The sequence below is a fragment of the Haemorhous mexicanus genome, chromosome 3 (genome assembly GCF_027477595.1).
Source record: "Haemorhous mexicanus isolate bHaeMex1 chromosome 3, bHaeMex1.pri, whole genome shotgun sequence".
Lineage (NCBI taxonomy): Eukaryota > Metazoa > Chordata > Aves > Passeriformes > Fringillidae > Haemorhous > Haemorhous mexicanus.
The window spans coordinates 112556407-112584292 of NC_082343.1; the positions used below are offsets into that span (position 1 = coordinate 112556407).

Sequence of the window (27886 nt, forward strand, 5' to 3'; positions counted from 1 at the left end):
CTCTCCACAGCTCCCTGAGAGGAGGGGACAGCCAGGTGGGGGTTGGACTCTGCTCCCAGGGAACAAGGACAGGACAAGAGGACATGGCCTCAAGCTGAGCCAGGGGAGGTTTCGGCTGGACATCAAGAAAAATGTCTTCACAGAAATTATGATTAGGCACTGGAATAGGCTGCTAAGGAAGGCCGTGGAGTCACTGTCCCTGGAGGTGTTCAAGGAAAGACTGGACATGGCACTGAGAGCCGCGGTTCAGCTGACGCGGTGGTGCTCGGCCACAGGCTGGATCTGTGCTCTCAGAGCTCTCTCCCGGCCCAAAAGACGCCGTGCCTCCGTAATTCCGCAATTAATTCCGTAATTCCGTGTCCCCCTCGCGCCGGGCCCGCCCCGCGCCGTCCCGCCCCGCACGCGCTGAGTGACGGCGCCGGGGCCGCTCCCGGGCGGGGCCGGGCCGGACCCGCTGCTCCGCGGCCCCTCAGGTAACGGCGGCGGCTCCGGGGCTCGGGGGGTGCCTGGCCTCCTCCGGCCCGGGGCTGGTGGGGGTGCGGGCGCTCCGAGGGGGGAATGGCGGCCTGGGCTCGGCATTCGCGTGTGCCGGGCTCCGGCGGCCGCCGAGCGGGGCCCTGAGCGCTTCTCTGTCTGTCTTGTGCGTCCGTATGGCAGCTCCTGCCCTTGGCAGTCCGGTGGGTTCGTCCCCGCAGAGCCCCTCGGGTGCCCAGAGTTGTGTGGTGCCGAGTTCTGCAGAGACCCCGGTCAGTAAATGTGGTTGGGCTGTATCCACAGGAGAGCAGTATGAGAAGGCCTTGGGAAAAAACCCAAACCAGCAGTCATTTATTATTTATTGAGAGCATGCAGCTAAGGAATTAGAATTATAGATCATGCTGAGATCATTAGTCGTGTAAAATTCAGAAGTAGAGACTTGATTTCACTTGTGAGGGCTTCAATCCATACTTGTCCCTCCTCAGAAGGGGAATTTATGGGCGAGGTCTATTTTGGCAGCTGGGATTGCGATGAACACAACATTGTGTTGTCCCTTCGTCCTTCATGTTCAGCTGGAAGAAATCCCCCATCAGGTGGATCTGAGGTAATCCGTAGTCTTTGGGTCCGTGTTGTTTGCTGAAAGGGGATATAAGTCTCTGGAATGTCAGTTTGTTCTTAGCAGAACTCAAGGCCTGGATTTTAATTTTGAGAGACAAAAGTTTGGTATAACATTTGACTGCCTGCAAGTTGCAGAATCCTATAATCACAGAGTGGTTTGGGTTGGAAGGGACCTTAAAGCTCCTAAATACCAACCCCCTGCCATGGACAGGGACACCTTTCACCAGCCGAGGTTGTTCCAAGCCCTGTCCAACCTGGCTTTGGACACTTACAGGGATGCGGCCGCCACAGATCCCATTCCATTGTTGCAGTGGTATTCAGATGCTTGTTATACTATAACTTCTTATATTCACTAGGATATTTATGTATTCTGAGTATTAAGATGGGTTTATTGGTTGCATATTCACTGTTTTCAGCTGAATTTCAGTGGTGATTGAGTTGCAGAGGATTGCTGAAAAATGGGAACCTAAAGGGAACTGTAAGGAATATTGGTACTGCCCATATGCAAGATTGGATTCAGCAATATCTGGTCTTGTGGTTAAATTATGCTGTTGAACAAAAAGTGGGGAATATTAGCATGAAATTTTAGGTCAGTTACAGACAAGGAAGTTCTGTCTGAGGCTTCTTACAGGGATCTTGCTTTGAGTAGGTATCTGAGTTTTAAACAAGAAATTGTTTGGGAAGAACAGGAGGAAACTGGGGCAGGGGAGCACAAGCCAATACAAAGTGAAATTATGTGTCATATTTTGTCAGATAAGGACATAATAAGGACTGTTAGATGAGGAATGCCTGTCATAGCTAGGAGGAGTCAAAATCCTTGAGTCTTATGATCAGAATTAGAATCACAGAATGTTTTGTGTTGGAAGGGGCCTTAAATGTCATCTGGTTCCAAGCCCCTGGCATGGACAGGGACACCTTCCACCAGGCCAGGTTGCTCAGAGTTCTGTCCAGCCTAGCCTTGAGCACTTTCATTGATGGGGCAGCCACAGCTTCTCTGGACTTGTGCCAGGGCCTCACCCCCCTCACAGTAAATAATCTGTTCCTAATATCTAATCTAACCCTACCTTCTGGCAGTTGGAAGCCATTACCCCTTTTCCTGTCAGTGCATGCTTTTGTAAAATATATCTTAGAGTATATAAATACATAAGGAATATTTTAGCCACTCATTCTTAAAACTAAGTTATGACTTTGACAACTTCTGCCTGTACTCAACAGATGCCATGTTGCCTCAGAAGAGGGGACAGATGCCTTCCAGAATAGCCATGAGCAGTTATTGGAAAGTCCTGGGAATTTTCTTACTCTCTTTTCCAAGTGCACCATGTCTCCAGCCAGCCCAGCCCGGGGTGCTGCTGGTGTCGTTCGATGGGTTTCGGTGGGATTACATCTACAGGGTGTCCACTCCCAACTTCCACTATGCCATGGAGAACGGCGTGCACGTCAGGCAGGTGACCAACGTGTTCATCACCAAGACCTACCCCAACCACTACACCCTGGTGACAGGGCTCTATGCTGAGGGCCACGGCATCGTGGCTAACGAGATGTATGACCCTGTCCTGAATGAATCCTTCTCCCTGAACAAAATGAACACCCACAACTCCAGGTTCTGGGAAGAGGCCAGTCCAATATGGGTGACGAACCAGAGGGAAGGACACAGATCTGGTGCTGCTATGTGGCCTGGAACAGATGTGAAGATACACGGAGTCTTGCCTACACATTACATGCCCTACAATGAATCTGTTCCCTTTGAAGACAGGGTAGCAAAGCTCATTGAGTGGTTTACATCAGAAGAACCCATCAACTTTGGTCTCTTGTACTGGGAACAGCCTGATGAGACGGGACACTTTCTGGGCCCAGAAAACCCACTTATGGGAGCAATAATCAGTGACATTGACAGAAAACTGGGATATCTCATTTCTGAACTGAAGAAAGCAAAGCTGTGGGATGTGATAAATGTCATAGTCACGAGCGATCACGGAATGTCACAGTCGTCCTCAGAAAGGCTCATCGAGCTCGATCAGTACGTGAGCAGAGAGCTCTATACAGTCATCGACCACTCCCCTGCAGTAGCCATTTTGCCAAAAGAAGGTAGGAGCTACAGCAGTAACGTTCCTGAGGAGGTACTTGAGTATCCAAACTTTGTAGACTGAGTTGGTGGTAGCAGCACTGATGGCAATAGGATACCAGCCTGGAATAAGGAGTACTGGCAGGATCCCTTTGTTCTTTTTGTGGCCTCTGTCAAAAGCCTGGATGAACTTTCAGAAAATAAAAGGGAGCAAATCTGTTTGCTGTTGACTAATATTGCCAAGGATCCTTTAGTCCTTGTGAGAAGTAAGATAATCTAATGGCATTATCAAGGCTGAATGGTGCTCTAGATAGATAACACCTGAATGTTACATATCTTGCCTTTCATCAAGATGCTGAAGCCACAGTGGAAGAATTATATTTCTAACTCAAACAGTAAACTGAGAACAGATGGGGATCTTTGATAAAAAGAAAGCCTATGTTGGCTATTTGATTGGCTGCCAGCTATTGTAGTTCACTGAGTTTTTTTCTCCCCATCACGCTGAACAGCCAGCCAGTTACATTCATACAATTTTTATTGAGATAAAGATGGGCAAGAACAACATTGGAATCAAAATCTGAAATCTGGTTGCAGTCATCTAAGGGTTGCTGAGGTGTCAGGTGTATGTTTAGTGTCACTAATGCATCTGCTCTTTATTTTGATGATCAAGTACTGTAAACTACTTGGTGCAAAAGTGTAAACCTGGAAAATAACACCCCTGCCCACACAAAAAAGTGCTAATTTGGAGGTTGAATTTCAAGGTGACCTTCTGGAAAGGTGTTTTTTAAGAATTCTGCAACATTTGCATGAATAATGGATAGATAGTACTCTGTATTTAATGCCTAAGCAGGGAGAGTATTTTGCAGAATTAAGTGACCTGTAAGTCACTTAATTAAAGCATGAACAAATGTGTCTTGTCATTTTTAATTTGAAGAGAACTCCAGATTAAAATGTGAGTATGTCCAAACTGAGGTCTCTGCTGCCTGAGCAGTCAGGCCCTGTAGCTGGGTGCTGTTTCTCTCTGTGGTGATAAAAGAGCCAAGTTTGGAAGTTTCATCCCCACAGAGGTTGCCCAAGATGTTCTCATTAGCAATTAAAGAAGCTGTAAAAGTAAACATCAGTGCTGACACCTCCCTAGTGCAATAAAGGAGAACTTTAAGATGTGTAACTTGATTCTCCTCTCTGCTAAATGCTGAAAAGAAACAGTATCTCTGCTGCACATAGATGACAGAATAGTAAAAAAGCCATTTCAGTGGATTTCAGAAACAGCTTGGATTTGATTTTGCTCAGAGATGCAGGTATTTATTACACTACCAATAAACAAGAATTAGTTTTGAGAACAGCTAAAATTCTTTCCTTCAGTGGTACCAGATGTGATTTTTATTATAAAACAAAGAGTTTCACTGTCAGCTCAAGTATGAACTAATATGTGCTTAAGTACATAACACTGATTCTTCACCTGCTATTCAATTTGTCTTTCTTAAACCAAGGGAATGGTAAAACTTAGTGAGATTGAGGAAAAGTTTGAATGCTTAAAAATGCAGCAATTTCTTTTAACTGTTTGGCTGTCTGTTGCTTCCCCAAGAGATGGATTAAAGCCATTATTTAACCATGCTGGTGTATTAGTCTGTGTGAGGAACTAATTAGATGTTCACAAAGAAGCTGTACCTGTACCACAGCTGGTGAGGCTGGCCTTTTTCTTGCATTTAATATAAATATATTAATTCAAATCATTAGGGTAAAATTAAATCTGCTATGTCTGGGGCTTCTCCTCCCTGCCAGCCCATATAGAAAGCTGGCATAGCAAAATTCACTTTATTACTTAAATAGTCCTAGAAATGTTGCAGTAGAGTCTCTCTTCTTGTTGCTGTAACTGTCTCTGATACCTTTGCTTTTACTGTCTCATCTTGACCTTTGTTTTGTATCTTAATTTAGTGCTTCTTTTTTTTTTTGTGCCAGTTTGACATAAGAAACATCAATGTTTTTCCTTCTGAATGCATATATTAATGTATATTCCTTCAGAATGTATCTATTAATGTATATTCCTTCAGAATTTATCTATTAATGTATATTCCTTCAGAATTTCTATACTGGATTCTAGGAACTGAGGGGGAAAAGGAAGATGGTTTCTTTAGAAACATTGGCCACTTTCTCCCAGATTTTTTTCACTGACACCCATTCAAAACTCCATGGATACTGAAAATGGCAGTCTGAAAGGGGCCTGCAGACACACAGTGCATTCAGCTGCATGTGTCACACAAATACTTACCTAAGTCAGAGAGCTGAGGATTTGGTGTGTCACAGGAGTCTGTTGTGTGCATTCCATGGCTCTCAATAGGAATCTGGCCTTAAGTGGAGGCAGGGAATGAAGAAATTTGATCAGATGTCAATTCCTGCACTTGCTTTTGTGTTCCTGGCTGTTTGTCTGTTTCCTCCATTCTGTGCACTGGTGTTCCAGCCAGCTTGACCAACTGGTTGTGGCTCTTCAGTAGCTTTTACTGGAAAGACAAGCTCAGAAACTGAAAATAAGCAAAGAAAGAATTGGGGGTGGAAAATGCCTATTTATTCAGTGTCAGTAGAGCTCTTGAGGGTTTGTGCTCACTGAGACTAGGGAAGGGAAAGGAGCAGGCACTGGGAATACAGGGGAGTAGTTCATGCTGTTGGCTGTTACTGAATAATAAAGGAAAGCAGCAGACTGCTTTAAAATAGATGAAAAGTGTCACTTGTTGTCACAGCCAGCTAGGTGACAGAATTTGGCCTGAATGCAGCCATTACCTCACAAACAGGTTTAGGAGGTGTCTTCTTGCTTTCAGGCATTGCATGAAGCTAGGAGGGTTTAGTTCCTTTTCCAGGAGACAACTGAGTGCTTCCTCACTCATTCCTGTGAGAAGCTTACATTCTGATAACTGTGAAATGAGGGATTTTTCTAAAATTAGCAAGGCAGTTATTGCTTGGGAACATGCTGTGAAGTCTGGTGCTGAGGGGGATCTTACTGTGACTGAGGCTCTGGGTTTCTCACAGGAACTTCTGTGCACACACTGTTGTCTCTTACAGTTATAATTCACTTGTGGGGAAGTGCATTTTGCCCTCTTCTTTCAGCTGGATTTTAACTTAACTGATGAGTTCAGCAAACACACAGATATGTTTAATTTTTGTCTTTTGTCTCTTTTGTTTGTTTGAAGGCAAACTGGATGAAGTATATGAAGCTTTGGCCAGTGCTCATCCCAACATGACTGTATATAAAAAGGAGCAGATTCCAGATAGATTTCATTACAAACACAACCGTAAAATTCAGCCCATCTTAGCAGTGGCTGATAAAGGATGGGAAATTGTCCAAAACAAGACTGATGGTTTTCTACGTAAGTATTCTGTCTTTATAGTGTTTTGCTGTATCTTCCAAGGCAGGGACCTTATGTGGTACTTTATCTCCTAGTATCAGCAACCAATGTTCTTTTTTTTCTTTTTTTTTTTAAAGGCTGGAAGTAAAACTAAAGGGTGTGAAATCTATAATTTTTCCCCCTGATGGGATGGGCAGTATCCTACTGTTAGGGGAGGAGGATCTGCACTTAATGTTTCTTTAAACATTAAACTTGCTGAGATAAGATCAATCACACATGTTTTAGTGGCCCCATACTTGATGTCTTTCAGGATGTAGCAAACCAACAAGCACTTCCTGAGAAATTAAAAAAGAAAGTTGCAACTGAATGTGTTGAGTAGAGTGAATAGGGTTGTTTTATCATGTTTTACTTATTTACTGGAGAAGGGTTGAGTTGGAAGATACAAGAACATTTTCTGAAAGTTCTCAGCTTGTCTGAATGCTATATTTGGAATAACCTCATTCTATTGCCACAGTCTTTGGATATTGTGTTTCTGCACACCTGTGATTTTCATTTGCATTGGAGGAAAAAAAGTATTCTAGGTGATGTGGAGGAATAAAACCTCCAACACTTTGAAGTTCCTCACCTTGCAGTTTTGAGATTTATTATATGTAGCATGAAGGCAGTGAGCTGTACCTTCTTGGTAACCTAAAATACAGGTGTTACATGGTCAGTTCTTAAATTTCTAATTCAGAACCTTTTGAACTTTGCTGCTGGTTGTGAACCTGAAGTGTGTTATCAGCAAGACTTAACAAGATTTTCAGTAGCTGCTGGGATCACCTTCTTATGCCTGTGTGTTTGACACGTGCCCAGTTTTTAATGCCCCTGTCAAGAGTGGGCATTGGACATCCACCAGTGAGTTGTTCTTCCTAGTTGAGGAGTTGATGGTGCACAAAATTGGACAAAATGTCAAAGTGTTTCCTTGGAGTCACATGGACAGTCTGACTCTACATGGTTTTTTAAAATTTTCTCTAAGAGATCTGCACCAGTTGCAAAGTTGGAGTTTTTCCTTGAGGAAAATCAAGGAAGTGTGGGTGTACACAGTGTGCCATTGACAATGCTGTTACTGCCATATGAGCTCACTTTTTTCCCTCCTCTTTGTTAAATAGTGCTCTCTGTTGTGGGTTTTTTAGGTATCTTCTCTTTGTAGTTCTGAGACTTGGTATTTCCTAGGAGACATTTGTGCTGTCAATCAAAACAATCCTCTCTAAGGATGCTGTGCCTTTTTTTGCATTCTGCTAATTCTAGGAAAATGTTCAATGCTTGTTTGGCAACTTTGGAATATTGACCTTTCTCTATCTTTTATTTCTAGTTGGTAATCATGGATATGACAACACTGTACCAGAAATGCATCCCATTTTTTTGGCAGTTGGGCCTGCTTTCAGAAAGAATGCCACCAAACAATTCATGAATGCTACAGACTTGTACCCCTTACTGTGCCATCTGCTTGGCATCAGCCCACTGCCCAACAATGGTTCCTTCAATGCTGTGAAGGATATACTTGCTGAGAAAGTTCCTGGAGGCCGTAGAGCAGATTCCTACTCCACCGTGGTAGGAGTCTTCCTGGGCAGCTTGCTTGTTTTTGTTTTTACTGCAGTTTTTGTTAAGCATTTTGTCCTTGCCCAAGCAAATTCCATGCAAATCCGACACACTGAAGCTGCCCAGCCACTGCTGCAAGATTAATAACAGCTGGGATTATTTCCTGTTAGAGGCTTAAAATAAGCCTATACAAAGAAAATAAACAATGGAGGTGGATTAGCATAAATATGTGGAGTAAAAGGAGATGGATGCTGATCCATTGGTACTCTGGGTCATGTACAGACCAGGGATGGAGAGAGAGCATGTTCCTGTTTCACACTGCAGCCACTTCATCTTCCAGGGCTTGAAGATATCCTAGATAAACCTGGGAAGCTCTGTGTGTACGTAGACCTGTAGTGACACTAGACCTCAAATACCTTGTTATGTCTATTTTTAGGGAGATAACATCAACTGGGGTGCACTTCACAGACTATTGAATGTGATTTCATTTCTCATCCTCTTTTTTGTTTTATTCTTTGAGGGGTTTTTTTTTTAAGTCTCTTTGATTTTAACAAGTCACTGAATGGTACTAAACTTCTTTGTTAGTATTTTTCTTCCCTGCCCAAGGAAGCTTTTGCATGGATCACCATTACAGATAACTTGGTGGGTTAAATCCTGCAGGAAAGAATATTATTATTCAGCTAGGTCATGCAGTGCTAGGTGTCTAAGTTTAGAGTTACAGATATTTCTTCAAATTACTGTGTTAACTGCAGCCCCAAAATACAAATCTTAAGTGGTACTGCCTTTAGCAATCAGCATTAAACTGCTTGATGCTTTATGTTTTAAAAAATTCTTTAAGTAAATAAAGGTTTTTACCACTTTAGATATGATTTCAGCTAAATGTAGGTCTTTTTTTAATTTCCTGTATACTGCACTAAATTTTCTAGGAGTTCCATGCAGCTGGCAGAATAAAGACATGTCTAAGCACCACACCTGTATATCCAAATGGAGTCTTTTCCATTTCTGTGGTACTAAGGGAGGTGAACAGGTTAAGGAACAAGAATGCTCAGGCTGATTTCAGAGTGTTGTCAGGCTTGTCCCTGGTCTGCTGTTTGAGATTCTGAGTTTGACTTGTGACTTGTGTTTTATCTGCTCTGTCTGGGTAGGCCTTGGAATGGGATGATCAGGATTACTTAAGGGGCAGCTGTATAAATCTTAAGCCATAAATGTTCTTAAATCTGAAAAAGCACACTTTAATAATAAAATAAAGGTGTAAAACTGGAGTTTAATTTTTCAGAGGAAAACCTCTGTCAGGGAAAAATATTAATTCTGAGTCAACAAAGGTACATATTCTCATTGTGTGTGGCAATAAATCTTCTTGCTTGTGTAGCTGTCAGGTTTTTTGTGAGCTCACTTAAATGGTGAGAATCTGCTGACTAAATTTTGTATGAAAAACGTTCTGAAGTGAGAAAAGTTGTCTATTGTCAGACTCCTCCTCTTCTCCCTGTGAGATGAGAGAGTATTTCTCAGCACTTTGTTGTGAGTACAATGCCTGAAGGAGAAAGAAACTTTCAAAATTAGTGCAGAAGTAGCAAACTGGGTATTTTTAAATGCAGTTTGTCTGTATCCACAGCCCCCAGCAGAGGGCAAGCATGGGAACACCTCGGCTTTGAATGTGCTCTGCCAAACCAAGGGCATGACAGTCAGTACTGCATGGAGGGCTGAGGTACCAAACTCCTTTTGCTGGGCTAAATTCCAGACTTAATGAACATCTGTTGTGGTCATCTGTGATGGTAGGGACGCTTGCTTAGCACCAAGCTGTCTTGCAGACAGATGTGGACATTTCCAGATACCACATTTGGGTGCAGGGAATGCTTCAGAGGGAAGGCAATGAAATAGCCCAATTTAAGGGTTATGCTGAAAGTTCAGCTGTAATAGTAGCTTTAGGAAGGCAGGAAAAATGCAGGTCTGTTGGAAGACAGCCCTTGATTTGGGGGATGTATATGAAATCCTGTGAACTCCAGCTGACTCTGTGCTGTTACCGTGCTGTGAACTGCCTTGTTTTCCTGCATTGCCATTTTCTTAAGAAAACACTGAAGGAAAAGGTCTGTAAGGCTGATTCTTAGTGCAGCTGGCCCTTAGCTGTACCTGAAGCTGAATTTACTGGCATAGGTAAAACTGAGTGCTGCAGGGGCTCCAGCTGAACCACGACACCAGTAACATGTTCACAGCAGCTTTCAGAGACCAAGGAAATCTGAGCACAAAACCCAAACCTCTGAGTCGTTACTAATCCCTTCCCTATCCACCTTCCAAAAAGTGGATGGCACACAGCAAACTGATGCACTGATTCCACCTTATCTTGCTTATTTGCAGCTTAAAAATTAATTATAGCACAATGGTATTGTGTATTTAAAGGAAGATCTGCAGGCTTTGATAAGGCAGTAACAGTGACAATTGTCATAACAATGCCATAACCCTCACCTCTAGCTTCTGCATTTTGGAACATGTTGCTTTAGTAGAAATTCTTATTGCAGTAATTTCATAGCAGTGATCATGGCAGATGTAACAATAACTGGGTTGTAATCTCAGAGCTTTTCCTTACACCCCACTTTAATTGGGGCAAGTGTAGCTCTATCATCAGCCCAAGTGACCCTTGATTTTAAGGAGGGGCAAAGTTTGTCAGTGTTGATCAGTCATTTGGGACTTAGATTTACCTGCCCAAATATGCAGCAAGGACAGAGCAGTAGGTTTCCCCCAACAGGAAGGGTTTGGTAACAATAATACCAGAATAGGCTGTGGACACAAATGTGAGAATTGTTGACGACATTGTTCTGTATTGCACTGTGAGGCTTTTCTTTGAGGAGGGCAAAATAAAACTTTGTAAAAAAAAAAAAAAAAAAAGAAGGGAATCTTGTAGCATTTGGGTATTTCAGATTAGGGTCAAACATTTCCTTTATTCTTAGGTGTATTTGCAGGTTCCTCTTGGGTAGTTCCTTGTTAGGACATTTGCCCAACTGTTTTAAGTTACTGGGTGTGAACTTACTGAAATTGAAAGCACAGATGATGCCGCTGGAGAAAAGTAGCGACTTTTTCTCTGATGTGACATTTTGTCAGACACCTTTTGGGGTGGGGGGGACATGAGATTTGGCTTCTGTGTATATGATACTTTGTATGATGTACAAACAAGTTTATTGGAAAGAGAATTTGAGTACACTGTGTACTGCTTGTAACTTCAACTTGGAAACCAGGAATGATGCATGATGTGTTTCATTACTGACCTGTGGAGCATACAGATGTCAAATGTTTTCTTTGTTTCTTCTTGTTTGGAAATTCTGAAGTTAAAAGACATCTTTGCTATAATGCTGTCAAGCATGGAGTTGTGGCTTCATTGAAAATACTTCTGGAAAACAAACTTGAACTGGGAGGAGATGACTGGGGAAGAATGGTTTCAACTTGTATGCGTCCCAGATCTTCCTTGGACTCTGCAAAGTGTATGCCTTTGTTAAAAATAACTGGAAGTGTGATAGAAGTTTGGGATTTTAGGTCACAGTTCTTACGTAACAGACTTCTTGTTTCCCACCTTGCTGCCATATATGGAAAAACAGCTATTGGTTACCAATAGTAGAAATCCAGTTTCTTTTACTAAAAAAAAAAAAATCTTCCAGACTTTCTTGGTCAAGAGCTGCAGTAATACTGCTACAGGAAATGCAGTCTTAAAAAAAAAATTTAAAAGCAGAAAAATCAGATTCATAAAATCACTTAGGTTGGAAAAGACCTTTAAGATCATCTAGTCCAACCATTAAGCCTGAGCTGTCAAGTCTGTTGTAAGATGAAATGTTGTACAAACTGACTTTTCATACAATCATAGAATAGTTTAAAGATCAGTTCATTTCAGCCCCCCTCCTCCCCTGACCTCTGTCAGAAGCGTGAACAGCACAATCTTGACCTGCAGGTGGGAGAAGGACAAATGTGCAGTGGTTGAGTCCTGTTGTTTTGTAAAATGGAAATTTTACAGGCTTACTTCCCAGTCTCCTTCCCTGCTTAAATAATGCCATGGATGCTGTGTTGGCCATATCTGTGCTGCTGCATAAACCTTTCATGGCATGTCTGCCCTACAGTAAAGGTGATATAGCATTTATTAGATAGAAAACTACAAAAATTGTTGTAAGCACATGAAAATTATAAATTCAATAGTGGTACTAGCCTTTCCATAATGAAATCCTAATCTGAATCCTATTAAAAAACCTCTGTTACTGTTTTTTTGCAATAAAAGATGCTACCATGCATGTTACAGCAAACATCTATCCCTGTGGTCTGGTCCTTGGAGGTACACAAAGTTGGTTTATTTTCACAGGCAGTGTGTAGGCAGCAAGTTTCTGAAAGCAGTGTTTCAGAGCTGTAGTCAGGTGAAATCAGCTCAATTCTGGGACTGTTTCTGTGATGCCAATGCCCAAAAAACATGGAACCCCAGAGGGGATTGTTTTAGGGCTGCTGTACCCAGTGTGGAGCATTCCTGTATGGAGGCAGTCAATGTAATGAAACATCCACCTTCAGTGCTGGAAGTGTCACTAAATATCCCCTATTCCCCTCTAAACTGCAAAGACAGTTAAGGGTTAGGAAATTCCCTTGAATTAACCTGCCCTGTGTGACCATTGCTGAGTTGTGTCTATTTAGCAAGTCATGAAATGTTGTCACAAACTACTGTCCCTTTATCACAGCCTTGAGGAAGCACAAGCCACAGCTTTGCTGTACTTGCTCTGAACTGACTGCCCAGAAGGAAATCAGCCACTGACTTTCGTGAGAAATACTTCACACAAACCAGAATGAGGCAGTGGAAATGTTTTGTCATGTTTAAGGCTCTGTTGTTAAAAATAATCATCCTTTAATAAATCAATTGCATGTCTTAAAGACAGAAAGATGTTTTTTCTAGATTTGTACATGATCTGCATGAAACTGGATGTACAACAGCTACTGTGAAATCCTTTGTGCCAGGAAGAACACTCAGCGCCTTTACAGACCACACCACATCTTTGAAAATGAAAATAATCAGCAGTGCAACTGGCATATAGTTTAACTTACTTGACACTTAAATTTCCTTTTTAAACCCTTTCCCCAGTAGCACTGTCTCATCTTCCTGCTAAAGGGAGGAGGAACAGAGGGTGGTAAGGATTTCCACCAGACACAGCCAACTCACTGGTTTCACAGCAGCTCAGTGCATATAGCAGTTCTCATCAGAAGGTGCTGCCTTAGAGCTAGGAATAGAAATGCATTTAGACCTTGATCTCCTCTGCTGTAGCAACATTCCTATTTCAGGTCAGAGTCCTGCCATCCTGCTTCAGCCAGCATTTACAGTTCTGGTCACCAAAATCTTGCTGGTAGCTTTGCCACCTGCCTGGGAGGGGATGCACAGAGGAACTGAGAGCACATCAACCACTCTCTGTGTGACAGCTGCTGGGGGGAAGGAACAGAGTGGAGAAAATACTGTCCTAATCACTTTTAGCTTCTAGAAAAGAACCCCATACTCACAGGCAGAGGACAGGATGTTTGCCAGAAAGCTAAACTCAGTCAAGCCTTTCCAAACACAGGTGATGCAAAGCATCTCCAGTAATTCACTGACTGACCCTCTGAGGACCCCAATCTGGATTAGCAGAATTACCAGAACCTAACAAAACTCTCTCCAACATAGGAATTCAAGCATCCTCCCTTTTACAGCATATCTAAGCCTAGGTTCTACCCTGCAACACATTCCCTTTGTAGTTACTCATTAACCTGACCTCTTGGTGCATGTAATTAATTAATTTTACTATGGCAGGATGAGGAAGTGACTCTGTGTTCAGTTCAGCTACTAGAACATCAACAGGCTAAAATCCAGTACCCTGTCAGTAACAGCACAGATTTTTCAAGGGGCCTGAGCCTTTTTCAATTAATCGGAACTCTTTCAAGTTCAGATTAATTCAGAGTAAAGAATTAGTAAGTAATAATTAGTAGTTATTAAAAAAAAAAAGAAAAGCAGAATTGGTTAGGTTTTGAATTGTGTTTTTAATAGAGTAAAATGGAATCCCTGGAGAGGAAGACACACATTACTAAAACTTCCACACATTTGTAAAACTCACATTTATTTTTTCCAGTGGGCAGTTCAAAGTAACCCCTTCCCTCCAAAGTTCCTGCTCCCTCCCTGTTGGATCACTAAAAGGCTGTGGCCAACACCAAACTGCAATGAATCTGAAGCTGTGAAACAGAAACACCTTTGCTACCAGGTATCTCTGTCACTTTATTTTTTAAAGCCATCAGACTTGAAGGAAAGGGACCTGATAACTAGTTTTCTTTTTGGGTTAGCAATAACAATTTTATCTCACTGAAAGATAAGGTACCATTTAAGGCTTTCTCAATCAAACTACTTTTTTATAGCAAGTTACTAGATGACCATTAACAAAGAATCAAGAGTTTCAATTAAGAGAACAGTCAGCTCTGGTCTTCAGCAGGAATTTGCATCTATGTACTTCAAGCATTATAGAGAGTTTATTTTTTAATTAAGATCCACTAACTTCTTCCTTTAAATTTCCAAGGTTTAAAGTATGAGTTTGAAATCCTTGCTTGACGACATGCACATCAAATTTTCAGTTGTTGCTTTTTAGCACAACAGCCTTCACAAGAGACAATTATGAGCTGGTACACAGGGCAGAACCACCTTTATCTCAAGACAACCTTCAGCAGAATTTACTCCTGAGAAATTTTTGATAGGGTTCAGGAACAGTGATTTTACACTACAGCTGATGGAAATGGGTAATTCAAAGACTCCCAGGTTAAACTTTCTTGAGATAAGGCAGCAGTGCCATCCCAGCTGGACCTGTGGATCTAAGTCATCCAGAGACACATATCCAGAAATGCCAGAGCCATGTGCCCAGGCTTGTAAGTGCTGAACCACATAGTTTATTGCTCAAAATAGAAGAGATATGCACCAGTTCTTTAATCACTGACTTCTGTTATCTTTCTCAGAAATTTCTTGTCACATTGCTGACTTGGGGTATAAACAGAAGTCTCGATCTTCTCTTTCCCCAATTTAAGGGCACACCAGAATATACTCTCTAAACAATACTAACTCCTAACTCTCAATAAAGTTTTTCTTTCCAACACAGCTGCAAGAACACTAAAAGTAGTTAATATTAATTTAATACAAAAAAGCAATTATCATTTACAAATATTAAAATTCACTTTGTCTATTCTGGCTAGTCTCCTTCTGCAAATGTTCAGAAGAGGCTTGAATGAAAAACTAAGCATCCTTATTTTGTCAAGCATCTCTTCCAGTAAAAAGCCACCTGTTCACTGTTTGGTTATGAAAATATTTTTATATTACACTAGTGACACAAATCAGCAGGGTCTGGCTGTACAGTATTTTACACAGATAAAGTGCATAAACAAAGAATGCCATCCAGTGCAAATTGAAACTGTTTTCCTGAAATCAAAATGTAGGAAGCGAGGCTCGGCTCCCTCCACGCTATCCAATCAAAGGATCATCGTCATCGCTCTGTAACTGGAGCCGGGCAAAGGGCCGGGAGAGAGCCACTCTGTTCTTGGAGATGATGATAATGCAGGTGAAAGTGCTCAGGACCATGAAAACCCCGATGATGATCCCAATGGCCTCAGGGACGCTGATGCGCCACTGGTCAGCCAGCAGGTACTTGGCGTTGGCGAAGGTGCCGTTGTGCGGCCGCGGGGCGAGCCCCAGCACGTGGCACATCATGGGGTAGATGTCCACGTTGGCCAGGCTGCCGTGGCTGTAGCCGCGCCGGAAGGCCGGACCGCGTGCGGCCAGGAATGGGTGCATGCTGGGCAGGGCGTTGTCATAGCCGTGGTCCCCCACTGCAGTGGGGCAGAGCACACAGTTACTGTCACAGCCTCTGCTGCAGAGCCACTGCTCCTCTCCCCATCTCCCCCACCCCCAAAGCACATGTGCTCACCAAAGGTTAATGCACAACATAAAAGCAACTGTCGGATCAACCGCAGAAGGAAGCCAGAGTTCCTTCCCTCTTCCCCCAAACCCCACAAGTCTTTTCCCATACTGGCCTCTCCCCATGGTTCCCCCTCCTATTAATCTCTTTTCCTTTCAGTGCTTAACATTTCCAGTATTCCCCTTCCCATTCTTCATGCCAAAGTTGAAAAGGAGGTTGCCATTCTACAATGAGTCAATAGATAGAATGCAAATTTTTACTCCTCAGATTTAAGAAAGTCATCTCTTCTTGCAGAGTGGACACTTTAATTACTTACTAAAAATCAGGCACCCTTCCCTTGATAGTGCTCAGTTTGAGCATATTAAATACCCTCAATTCATGCTTATCAGATAAAGTACTTTAGCTGAAGGGACACCCAGAGAGTCAAAACCGAAAGACAAAGGATCACTGTACCTCTGGCAGGCACACAGCAAAACCTTTGTGGCTAAAAGGTCAGGAGAACTTGGACATCTGGTAGGTTTTAAAGACTATAAACAGCTAAAGAGCAGCCATTGTCAAATTTCCTAACAGCATTCCTGAAAAACCTAAGGTGCCAGAAGTCTCTCACAGCGCAGTATTTGAGTGACTGCATTTGAGTCTATTTCTTAGCAACAGTGGAGGAATATCCCTGAGAACTGTTTCCTTGGGTGCGTTCCTAAAGCTTCTGATGCAAAACATCCAGATTCCAACTGATTATGTCACACTCACCACTTCTGTGAGCTTCCTCTAGCCCTTTTTAATGTTTTCCACCATTCTGTTACCACATCTTATTTTGACTCATGTTTCTAGATTGTTTTCCCTGCCTTTTACTACTTGTTTGTTCTGAACAGAGCTACTCCAAGTTCTCTCTCCAATGAAGGTCTCATTTTTTCACCTCTGAAGTAGGATTCTGGTATGTGGAGTTTCTGGTACATTTGCACTGCGCTGCCACTTTGTCCATGAAGACAATAAACCTTAAACAGGCTTTTAGGCTAAAACCTCCTCTGCCTGATTCTGGGAAGCCTTCACAAATAAAATTGATTTGAAAAGAGATTTACTTCAACTGCTACAATGCTGTTCCTTATAAATATTCATGTACTACTTTTAGGTACATGAAATTGAATCTAAGCAGAAACAAGAAAAAGAGAACTCTGATCAGAGAACACCTGTGCTACATGTTGCCAAATTGAAGATAATTGTAGCAAATCCATGGGGAAATTAAAATATAAACACATCCTGCATTAAAAAGTAGTACTTCTGGACAAATACTGAAAAAACCTGAACTTTATTCTGCAAAGGGCAGACAGTAAGATCAACCAAACTGGGTGCAACCAGGATTTCACACCACTCAACACCCTGCCTCCAAGCAGTCATACAGGGAAGTATCCAAGAGGGATATCCCTGACCCTACCAACCAGCCTGAGCTGTTGGCTGCTCAGAAACTTCCCAGAAGTTGGTACTTCTGTATTTAATTTCTATTCATGGATTTTCCTACCAAGAATCTGTCTAATCACTTTCTGAACACACATATACACACACACTCTGAGCCTTCATCTGCAACCAGAATTACAGGTTGATTTTCATAGTATTAAAACAAGGAAATCTATCTGGAATTTCTTCTTTGAGATACACTTTCACATGACTGTTGCATTTTTTCTGTAAATTATCCATGCCTCTTGTCTGCCAAAAAAAACCCTGCATGTGGAACACCTGGAAATATATACACATACATAAAAAACCATATAGATGTATGTGTAATTTGACATTCTAGCAGGAAGAAAGTGCACAGCATAGCAAGACACTGAGAAGTGACACCTGTTGAGTTTTGTCTTTCAAACATGTTGCGTGTTCCTACTATTTTTAGTATTTCCTGCCATTTACTTTCATTCCCTAGAACACGTACTGTAATATTAAATGTGTGTAGCATGCTTCGATTTATGCATCCCTACATGTGTATTTTATATACAATAAAAAGTCAAACCACACTCCAGGGAAAGCCTGAGACAGACTGCTAACCTGCCTAAGATAACTCGGACTATTAAGTCAAACATGACAAAGTGTTTCAGGCAACAGAATATTCCCCATCTCCTCCTCATCTGTTAAACACTCCAGGCTCAGGCTGAGAATGTTCTAGAAAATGCTGCACTATTCCTAAACCTGCACAGTGCCAGGACTCTCCTCACTAAATGAGAACCATCCTGCAGCTGGCTGGAATAGAAACAAGGCAGTTTACCCACACAAACCACAGAGGAACACACACTTACACTTGGAAAGGGACTCGTTCTGTACAATTGTCCAGCCTTCATCTGCAACCAGAATTATGGGCTGGATTCTCTTGTGATGGCGATAATGGAATCTGTCTGGAATTTCTTCTTTCAGATAAACCTTCATGTGACTGCTGCAATTTTTGAGTAAGTTATACACATCTTCTTTGTCTGCCAAGGAAAATATTGCACGTGAAACAGCTGGAAATTAACTCCTGTTTACTACAATTATCTGTCATTAAACCTAAGATCCATTATTTCAAAATAATTAATAATAATTTTTAAAAAACACGTAGAAAAGGAATTTTTTTGCATCCCTTACGAAATGTTGCAATGGTTAAGGTGAATTTCAAAATTTGCTTTCATTTTAAATCAGACTCCTCCAAGATGTGGGTGTGGACGTACAACTCATCTTACCATCTGGGCTTCAATGGCAAAATTCAAGCAGAGAAATCAAGAGAAAGCAATCACCCCCTCAAGTAGTCAATATTTTATCCAATGCAGTAAATTTTTTTTTTTTTTTTAACTGTAGGAATCACTTTGTTCTGTGATTCCTTTATTCAGACTTTATTAGTCTGGCCACGGAGAGGCCAGTAATGACAAGATTTCAGACATGCCTGCTGGGGACTACTCTGAGACACAAAAATGGAATTCATGGTACAAAATCTTAAGTTTCACTCACAAAAACAGAAGTGGTAAAACGATCAAAGTTGGGAATAGATTCTTGGAAATTTACACAATGACGGCTTTTATTCTGAATAAACACATGGGTTTATTTTATGCTCACTGTGAATCACAGCTGCATAGACTAAGTGAGCAGGCAAACTAAGTACCCACCTACTTTCTCAACCACCTGTACCAGGGTCATCCTTATCAGCCACAGTAATTTGACAAGAAACTCTCCTTGTCCCACTGATTGCCAAAACAAACTTCCAAATAAAAATAAACCATCATTCTTTACTCCTTATGTCAAAGTTTTGGAACATGAACTCCATACGTTTGCAAAAGATTAGAACAGCCTAGCATACTGTGTACTTTTTAGAGGCAAGATAAATAAGAATTAATTCTCAGTATATGCTTTAAAAAATAACCAAACCCAAACATACTCTGCCTTGGCAGCACTGCAGCAACGGGAGTCCTGTCTATCAGGGTGTAGTTACTGCGCCCGATGCACTCATCCAGGACAATCAGCTTCTCTGCAGAACAGGAGGCCATTCCATGGTCACTTGTTATTATGACGTTTACAGTGTCCCACAGGCCCGATGCCTTCAGTTTGTTCATAAGGAAACCAACATGTTTATCCACTTCTTCCAACACTCTGTGCATGTTCTGGGTGTCACTCGGGCCGTACTTGTGCCCGCTTGCATCCGGTTCTTCCCAGTAGAGCACAGCAAAATTGACCACGGGGTCAGAGCTGTTCAGCCACTCAACAATTCTCTCCACTCTCTCCTCAAACTTCACAGAGAAGTTGTACTTCATAAAGAAATGAGGCGTTGTGTTGTTGATTTTTACATCACTACCGGGCCACATTGCAGCAGCACTTGCTCCCTTCCCCTGTTGTTGGTTTGTTACCCAAATTGGAACTGCATCATTCCACCAGAAGGGATCTGAATCATTGAACTGTGAAAAATTTTTCTTGGCATCTGCATCGTACATGTCATTAGCCACAATGCCATGGCTTTCCTCATATAAACCTGTCACTATGGTGTAATGGTTTGGGAAGGTCTTGGTGATGAAAGTATTCCTGACTTCTTTTACAAGCACACCATCCTCAATGAATTCCTGCAGATGTGGAAGTTTGTAGGTTTCCAAGTAGTCGGCCCTGAAGCCATCAAAGGACACAAGGAGCAACTTGGGTACCGAGTCACCAGCTGAGTGAGCACAACAGAGGAGGATTCCAGCAAAAAACAACATCAACATCGAGCTCATTGTGGAGACTTTGAAGCTTCCAGCTGGTAATCAGATGCACCTGAAAAATTTAAACAGACAAGGCATGTAACCAAAACAATTCTAAAGTGACCAGTTTAACTAGCTATACATTATATACATCTTCCTTCCAGAGGGTAATTTCAAAACACCCAGTCTAAACAACCACTTGAGTCAACAGTGGATTTCCCTACTGACTTCAGGGGTTTCTCACATATTGTCAGTTCTTCATATATTAAAACAAATGTGCAGAGATTTTTCCCACTGAAGACTAAATGAAAGGAAGGATTGTTTTCTTTTGATCAGTTACTCCATTGTTGTGTGTGTCCCATTCCAATTCTACATTCCAAGACAGAAAATCAGTATTTTTCCTTGTGTTGAAGCATAGGCACAAGCACTTGAACAGTTCCAGACCCACATTTAAGAGTCCTCAGCAGCCATAAATTCTTATTACACATTACTATTCATGTCAGCAGTCTTTCCTACTATAATTGTAGTTTTCCCTTTTCATCTCACCTTTCCTTTTATGGTTTCCACCCTTTGGAGTTGCTGGAAGACTTTTCAGCCTTTCAACAGTCCCATTTACTCATTGTTCATTCTGTTTCTCCTGACAGTTCTGTACAGAACTGTCAGGAGAAACTTCTCCTTTCCTTTTAAGCTGCTCTACATCTACCATAACAGCACTTAAACCTGTCCTTTTTACACCACACTTTTCTCTCTATAAAAAAACTCAAAATTAATAACCTAAGCTATGAGGTAAGTATTTCTCAGCAAGGAATTAATGGTTATGAGTGCCAGGTATAATCTGTAAGCTTTGACCCTCTCTTTTAATGTATTATGTGTGACTTAAGCACTTTGTTTAGGAAGCTACAGAACGATGCTCTCAGTCTTTAAAAGAGGAAGTGAAGCTCCAGGTTTCACAAAACCTTCTGCAATATTGTTAGGCAGTGTACTTGCTTCTCAAGAAGAGCCCCATTCCCGCAATTTTTCCCTTTATATTTCTTTTATCCTTTATCTTCCTTTATGTGCAGACAAACTGTGATTCTAGGAGGCACAGCAGCTGCCTTCCCAGCATTTTTAACATCAATCCTTCCCGCAAGCTCCTGAAAACGGCAGGTTTATTTTAAAGGCGTAAGGAGCTTTAATGTTAGCGGTAGCTTTAGCAGCGACGGGAATTCAAAGTACGGGAAGCCATCCTCCGCCCCGGTTTCCAAGAGTTAAATTGTCTGCAGAAGATACAAAAGTTACAAGGATCGTCAAGCTTCTCTTAGCACCGAGGACTTGGAGGACACATGCCTTTTAAAGAAAAGGAGAAAATAAATGGGAAGCGCAACGCAGCGGCGAGATCACCCCTTCGATGTTGTCAGGTGCTTTAAAAAGCAGAACCAGAGTTTTCCACAGCGCAGTAAGAGGCAAACCCGCGGTGTTCCCTTCGGAATGCTCCGCAGCTGCTCAGCACCGGCGCTTTTATACACAAATGGCATGCTCTAACCAAAAATTAACTCTGCGTCAGGCAAGCCCAGCAAAGCAAGCCAGCTGTGAAATACCACCAACGCTAGACCACCTGCTCCCGCGCCTCCCGACCGGGTTTTGGAGTTGCTCGGCTCGGTCAGAACGGAGGTTATTCCGCCTGCAAAGCGCGCACACACGGCACCGCCGACTAACCGGGCGCTCCGGGTCGGTTTCCCCCGCGCCTGTCCCTCACCCGCACTCAGACCGGGCTCACCGTCCCCCACAGCGTCCAGCCGCGGGACGCCCCGGTCCCGCCGGGGCCCCACCGTGAGGTGCCGCTCCGGCTCTGCTCGGGCCGGGACGTACGGGCGGCACCGGAGGTGACCGGGGGCAGCGGGGGGAGGGGGGGGGGGGTTCGGCGCCTGCGCACCCGCCGCCCGCGCAGCCCCAACCGGCGACTGACGGGCCCTGCGGGGGGGGGGGGGGGGGCGCGGGAGCTCATCGGCGAGGGCGGCCTCTGCCCCCTGTGATTGGCTGCGGGCCGATGGCGGGAGATCCAATTGGCTGCGGTGTGAGGGGCGTGGCGCTGGGATGAACGGGGGTGGGGGGGGGAGCGGGAAGTGAGGGGCGGGCGGTGAGACGGTTTGTGAGGGCTGTGGGAGGGGGGCGCGGCGGCAGCAGCGCGCGTGCTATGGGAGCACCGGGGAATTTCTGTGACTGAAGTGTCACAGAGTCGATTAGATGGAAAAGAGTTCTGAGATTGCCGAGTTCAACCTACGGCCGATTACTACTTTGTCAACTACACCATGTCTCTCAACTCACCATGTCGCGTCCAGTCTTTCCTTAAACACCTCCAGGGACAGTGACTCCACCGGCTTCCCTCGGCAGCCCATTCTAATGTCTAACTGTTGGTGTACCCTTTTTTGTGGAGAAATTATTCTTAATGTCCAAGTAAAAACCTCCCGTGGTGCAGCTTGAGACTATGACCTCTTGTCCCGTCCTTGTTCCCTGGGAGCAGAGCCCGACCCCAACCTGGTGTCCCCTCCTGTCAGGGAGCTGTGGAGAGCCAGAATATCACCCCTGAGCCTCCTTTTCTCTAGGCTGAGCCCCTTTCCCAGCTCCCTCAGCTGCCCCTCCTCAGACCTGTTCTCCAGACCCTTCCCAGCTCCACTCCCTTCCCTGGACGGGAAGAAAATGGAGCTGGGGAAGGGTCGCTCCAGCCCCTCAGTGTCCTTTCTGAGCTGAGGGGCCCTTCCAGAAGTGGGCCCAGCCCTCGAGGTCACCTCAGCAGTGCCCAGCACAGGGACAGTCACTGCCCTGCTCCTGCTGCCACACACCGGGATGAAGGGGACAGAGCTGAGGGGAGCCCTGGGGGCTGTGGGATGAAGCCCTCCCAAGCAGAGAAATGCGATGTTTCCAGGGAGCTCAGGGGTTTGTCAGGGATGGGTTGTACCCCCGGACCGGGATGCAGCTCACTTTGGGGCTGTTTGCTGCGCTTCCCGTTGTTGTAGAAGGGCACCGTGAGGCAAGGCTGCGATGGGACACGTCCTTGGGAGTGTCCCGGTGTTTTCCCAGCATGCCCATTATCTGCCTCCTGCCTCCTCTGCAGGTTCCCGGCAGCCCCAGGCTTTCACCTTTTCCAGGCAGTGCTGCTCGTCAGCATGACTCCTCCATGACTCCTCCATGACTCCATCTCCCTTTTGGTCACACAGTCTGTAAGCTGGCTGTTCATATTCCTTCATACACATTGCCTTTTTGTGGTCTCTTGTGGAAAAAAAATGGTTTACCCTAAAAGTCAGAATACAGGCAGGAAATGGTCAGGTGTTGCTGAATGTACTCTGAGTGCCACTGCAGCAGCGTGTACTACAGTGAGTTGAGATCTGTTTTGGGTCCTGGTGTAAGTTTGCTACATAAATTAAGGGAAATAGTTACATTCCCATGGTTTTCCTTTTTATTATGAGAAGGGATTAGTATTTCTGCAAAACCTGTTAAGTTACTGGTGCTGAAAAACAATGAGACCAGCTCTGTGTAAATAAAGAAACGAAGCATCCTTTAATAGCACAGAGCATAAATCATCACTATTTTAAATTTCATCCTAAAAACTGAGAAAAAGAGATGCTTATGGCTTCATAAGTGATTGAAGTGGATCTGAATTTCATTCTGTGTACCCTGCTAGATGTTTATTCTGCAGGTAGTGTAGAGTTCAGCTTGTTTCTTCCTGATGGCTTTCACATATGTATGAGTTAAGCAGGTTTTGCTACCTGTGTGTGCCAGCTGTGGAGTGGCTCTAAAATGTGGTACAATAGGCTGAATAAAGTGACACACCCCTGGTTCACCTTGATTTATGGAATGTAGCAGGTGTGGCAAAACACAGGCCTGCAAAAGAGGGAAAAAATCCATCTCCAGCTACTCAGGTGTTATGTGTCAAGTTCAAGTCAAGGTCCTTGTGTGTGTTTTTTTTTTCTCTGAGTCTCTTTTTGATTACACAAATTCAGCTTTGTGAATATGCACATGACAGCTGATCATGTGGAGGAGGGATACGTTCTTTATAAATTACTTTGTTGTATTGCCTTAAAAATATATATTTTACACAAAGTGAACTAGAGCTCCAGGGAATGTATAACAGACCAGGTGCAATATTTCTGACTAATTTAATTAAGTTATTATTGAGTTCTTGATAAAAACTTTATGTACAGATGCAGGCAACTTTTAAGCACAGAGGCTCTTTTGCCAGCCTACATTTGCAGCATACTCACTCAACTATTCAGTCCTGAAAGCTGTGAGTAATCTCTTGTTTACCCTTGCCCACATGCTTTGAAAACCATTTGCAGTGTTCACTTATTCACGAGCCCAGCCTAATGTGTTGTGCCCAGTTTGACACATCATACAGGCAGCACACCACAGCAGCTCTGAACTCTGAGCTGCTTTAGCCAGTATGTATCTAATGTGTTTAATACAGCTCTTGGTTCCATTTACAGTGTTTGCCTACAAGAAAGGGCTGAGTTACATGTATGCTTACATTAAGAGGAGTAAAACTGAGCACTACTGAGATGTTTGCCTTTCTTCACCTTGTCTCTCTGTTGTATTTTAGCCTACACTGGCCTTCAGAAGCTGCAGTTCTAAGCACTGGATGCTGCCAGAGCTGTCCAGATTTATTGCTGGAGTACAATTGAGCATTTGCAGCTCAAAAACCATTGGTCAATGCCAGGAAGTAAAGAGCAGGCAACCTCAAAATATTCTCAGGAGTTGCTAGGTTTAGTACAACACTTAGATGAGAAACCATGCCCTCTATCTGGCAGTGTTGTAGAGGTGAAGCAACTGAATTTATCTGGATTAATTAAATTTGGGGTTAACTTGGACTAATTTAATTTGGATTGTTCAGCCTGGAGAAGAGAAGCTTAGGGGTGACCTAGCTCTGGCCTTCCATCACCTGAAGGTGCATGCAAGAAAGATGGAGAGGGACTTTTTACAAGAACGTAGAGTGACAAGACAAGGGAGAATGGCTTCAAACTTAAAAAGAGCAAATTAGGAAAAAAGTCCTCCCTGTGAGGGTGGTGAGGCCCTGGCACATGTTGCCTAAAGAAGCTGTGGCTGCTCTATCCCTGGAAGTGTCCAAGGTCAGGTTGGAAGAGGCTTGGAGCAACCTGGGCACAGTGGAAGATGTCCCTGCCCTGTATTCCATACTTTCCTGAACAAGAAATATTTCCTGTATTTCCAGTTTTATTCTCAATTTTATCCATGTGATGGAGACCTCTGTCACCTTGTTTCCATTTTTGCTCAGTGGTTTTTTTAGATCTGTCATTTAACCTATAATTTACTGTGTTTTGATGCATCTTTATAAAATTGAGATGAAAAAAAAAATAGACGTTTCATGAAACCATAAAAAGAGCTGGGTAAGTAACAGCTGTTAAACTTTGTTAGACCTTAAGCTTTTAGTGCCCATTTAATCCAAAGCATTGCTTGTATAGGGAGGCTATAAAGAAAAAGGGCTCTTAACCTTTCTGTTTCTCAAACTATGTGGAAGGAGATCCCTAAGGCTGTATGACAGGGTGATACAGAGGACTGTAGTGTCTTTGCCTTCTTTATTTCAGCTCCAGAGCCTCCACTGCAAACAGGCTTGAAACTGGATTGCTGAGCTTTTCAAGGGTGCTTAGTTTCAGAGATAAAAAAGGTTGTTGAAATGATGCCAATTTTTAAAGGCAAATAAAAATGTTTTTCTTGGAGCAGTTATGCAGATAAAATGTTGGTATTTCTTAGGCTCTCAGGTATTTCAATGGAGTTTCTAAACACGGACTTAAAGACCAAATCAAGTAAAGTTTTACAAAATGAACTGGAGGACCAAAAATAAAGGGCTTTGAAACATCAAAACTGGGAACAATTAGGTGCTGCAGCAGGTAAAGCAGGTTTTCAAATGTACGTTGACAATGACTCCTGGTATTTTTAAAATATAAAATCTGTTGATAACATGAGAATTGAGTGTCCTCTGCCAAGTGGTTTTCTCTTGTTTGCATAGTTCCAAGTGGAGAAATGTCTGTCATATGCAGAGTGAAATTTATTTGCTTTAAATATGCTTTTTATGCAGCCAGCAGCCAAGGAAGTCGGGGTGAAGGTGAATCACCATTACTACAGTGGGGTCCTGGATTCATGAACCAGCCCCTCAAGACTGCAGAATCCAGGTCAGTTTTAGCAGAACAACAGATGGATTTCTGGATGCCTGCTTCAAGGATGTGCTGACTCCTGCGTGAAATGCGTTATCCTGAACATTTACCAAACCACTGTCTTCTGAAATAATTCTTTGGTATGTTTGTTTTCCTTACTGCAGTACAAATAGAATACAGATAAAGGAACAAAATGTGGGATAAAGTCTTGTCCTCATGCTGTTAAGTGCAAGATTGGCAGTGGATAGAGGATTACTGTTGATGAACTGTGTAGAGATATGGTGCTGCCAACAACACAAGTAAAAGCTGAGGCTGGAAATGGTGCAGGAGTTTGTTTGTGGTTGATTTCCTCCAGGTATTGAGTGTTGCTAGGAGTGAAAACAAAGCGGTATGAATTTATTTCACGTCCCTTGTAGTATGTCTGTAAACCATGACCAGTCTGTCTCCTAGAGCCCACAGTGTAGTTTTGATAATGTCCTTGAACTCCATGTTGCAAAGCTTTGGAAATTTTGGATCTTTATGAAGGAAAAAAATTTGTTGGTTTTTTCTTTTTGTAAAGCCAACATCCTGAATGACCAGGAGCATTAATGATTTTGCATTGAGCGCACTTAAGTGCAAATGAAGGGTCTGATTCTCTGGGATGCTAAGATCCCTCAGTTTCTGAGGGACAGTAAACTTTGTTTACCATCATTCAGTTTCAGGTTCAGCTGTTTCCAAGTATTCTGAGTTTTTTAACCATTCAGGACTTTTTTGGTATCTCTTTGTCTGGAAAAAGATACTTTAGAGCAAGCAACTGAAGGGCCTTCATTTCTTTAGGTTATGAGGAATGATTTACAGGCTCTTTGCTTAAATTGTGCAAGTGTCTTCATCAAGAACAAATAAAACTGAAGGACTCTTTTATTAAACCATTAAAATTATGGGAATATCCAACTGGAAATGACCAGAGAAATTCCTGTAAAAGGAGGTTGCTGTTTCTAAACAGAGCTGTGAACCACTGAAGCTATTTGTGGCACTGATGAATGAGTTGAAGTTTACAATATTATGGAATGTCTAGAGTATGTGCAAATTATTGCTTCAATAAAGGTGTATCCAGATAGAAGTCTTCAGAATCTGTACTAAATAGTGTAATGTGGGGTTTTGCCTCTGATTCTTAATCTCTGAGAATATGTAAAGTATTCTCTTTAGGCAATCTGATATTCTTGTTACTCTTTGTTCTTTCCACCCTTCTCTTCCACTCTGGAGGTGAGGGATAACTGACTCTATGCAATGCAGGAATTTCTTTACAAGTCAGTCTGTCAGTCTTCTGCTTGTCATTTTAAAATAGCTGCAAGGTGTAGATGCTGATTTCTGTTGGGGTTTCAGGGTGAACTGCTGAAGTTTCAGTAGTAGCTTCAGCAGTCTGAGTGTGCCATTGCCCTTATCCTTCAGATAAATCAAGTTGCTCTAAGCAAACAACTTAAATTACCAGTAAATGTCTCTGTATGTTTGAGCTGCTGAACTGAGCTCTGTGTGTCTCTGCAGAGTGAACCAGGCAGTGATCTGGGTTCCTAGCCTCAGTTATGTCCATTTG

General features: G+C 42.8%; 3 protein-coding genes across 10 annotated transcripts in view; 2 read left to right on the top strand and 1 right to left on the bottom strand.

The window, feature by feature from the left end:
- Nucleotides 1-377: 377 nt before the first annotated feature.
- On the top strand, nt 378-26655 carry ENPP5 (ectonucleotide pyrophosphatase/phosphodiesterase family member 5). 4 transcript variants are annotated; one of them, XM_059843043.1, is made up of 4 exons: nt 378-473; nt 2308-3177; nt 6337-6513; nt 7844-11409. In XM_059843043.1, the coding sequence occupies exons 2-4, from the start codon at nt 2313-2315 to the stop codon at nt 8212-8214; spliced, it is 1413 nt and encodes a 470-aa protein (XP_059699026.1). In that variant the 5' UTR covers nt 378-473; nt 2308-2312; the 3' UTR covers nt 8215-11409. The 4 variants fall into 4 exon arrangements, with proteins under 4 accessions (XP_059699026.1, XP_059699029.1, XP_059699028.1 ...); XM_059843046.1 differs by lacking the exons at nt 378-473; nt 7844-11409 and adding exons at nt 483-746; nt 26241-26655; XM_059843045.1 differs by lacking the exon at nt 378-473 and adding an exon at nt 483-746 and having other exon boundaries at nt 11388-12347.
- ENPP4 (ectonucleotide pyrophosphatase/phosphodiesterase 4) lies at nt 14069-22082 on the bottom strand. Of its 5 annotated transcripts, none has more exons than XM_059843050.1 (4): nt 21933-22082; nt 19387-20249; nt 18281-18451; nt 14069-15909 (listed from the first exon to the last, which is right to left on the bottom strand). In XM_059843050.1, exons 2-4 carry the CDS (start codon nt 20207-20209, stop codon nt 15545-15547), a joined length of 1359 nt encoding a protein of 452 aa, XP_059699033.1. In that variant the 5' UTR covers nt 20210-20249; nt 21933-22082; the 3' UTR covers nt 14069-15544. The 5 variants fall into 5 exon arrangements, with proteins under 5 accessions (XP_059699033.1, XP_059699032.1, XP_059699031.1 ...); XM_059843049.1 differs by having other exon boundaries at nt 21912-22064; XM_059843048.1 differs by having other exon boundaries at nt 21872-22057.
- Nucleotides 25641-27886, top strand: part of CLIC5 (chloride intracellular channel 5) — a 74773-nt gene continuing 72527 nt past the window's right edge. The window contains exons 1-2 of the mRNA XM_059843055.1: nt 25641-26052; nt 26241-26334. The gene's annotated coding sequence lies outside the window, so the exon portion shown is untranslated. The remainder of the gene's footprint in view (nt 26053-26240; nt 26335-27886) is intronic.

Coding starts and splice junctions, on each gene's coding strand:
- ENPP4 (XM_059843050.1), bottom strand. CDS start 20,209: ATGAGCTCGATGTTGATGTTGTTTTTTGCTGGAATCCTCCTCTGTTGT. Junction 18,452..19,386: donor TGCAGTGCTGCCAAGGCAGA/GTATGTTTGGGT, acceptor TTTCCTTGGCAG/ACAAAGAAGATGTGTATAAC. Junction 15,910..18,280: donor GAACGAGTCCCTTTCCAAGT/GTAAGTGTGTGT, acceptor GCCCCACTGCAG/TGGGGGACCACGGCTATGAC.
- ENPP5 (XM_059843043.1), top strand. CDS start 2,313: ATGTTGCCTCAGAAGAGGGGACAGATGCCTTCCAGAATAGCCATGAGC. Junction 3,178..6,336: donor AGCCATTTTGCCAAAAGAAG/GTAGGAGCTACA, acceptor GTTTGTTTGAAG/GCAAACTGGATGAAGTATAT. Junction 6,514..7,843: donor CAAGACTGATGGTTTTCTAC/GTAAGTATTCTG, acceptor TTTTATTTCTAG/TTGGTAATCATGGATATGAC.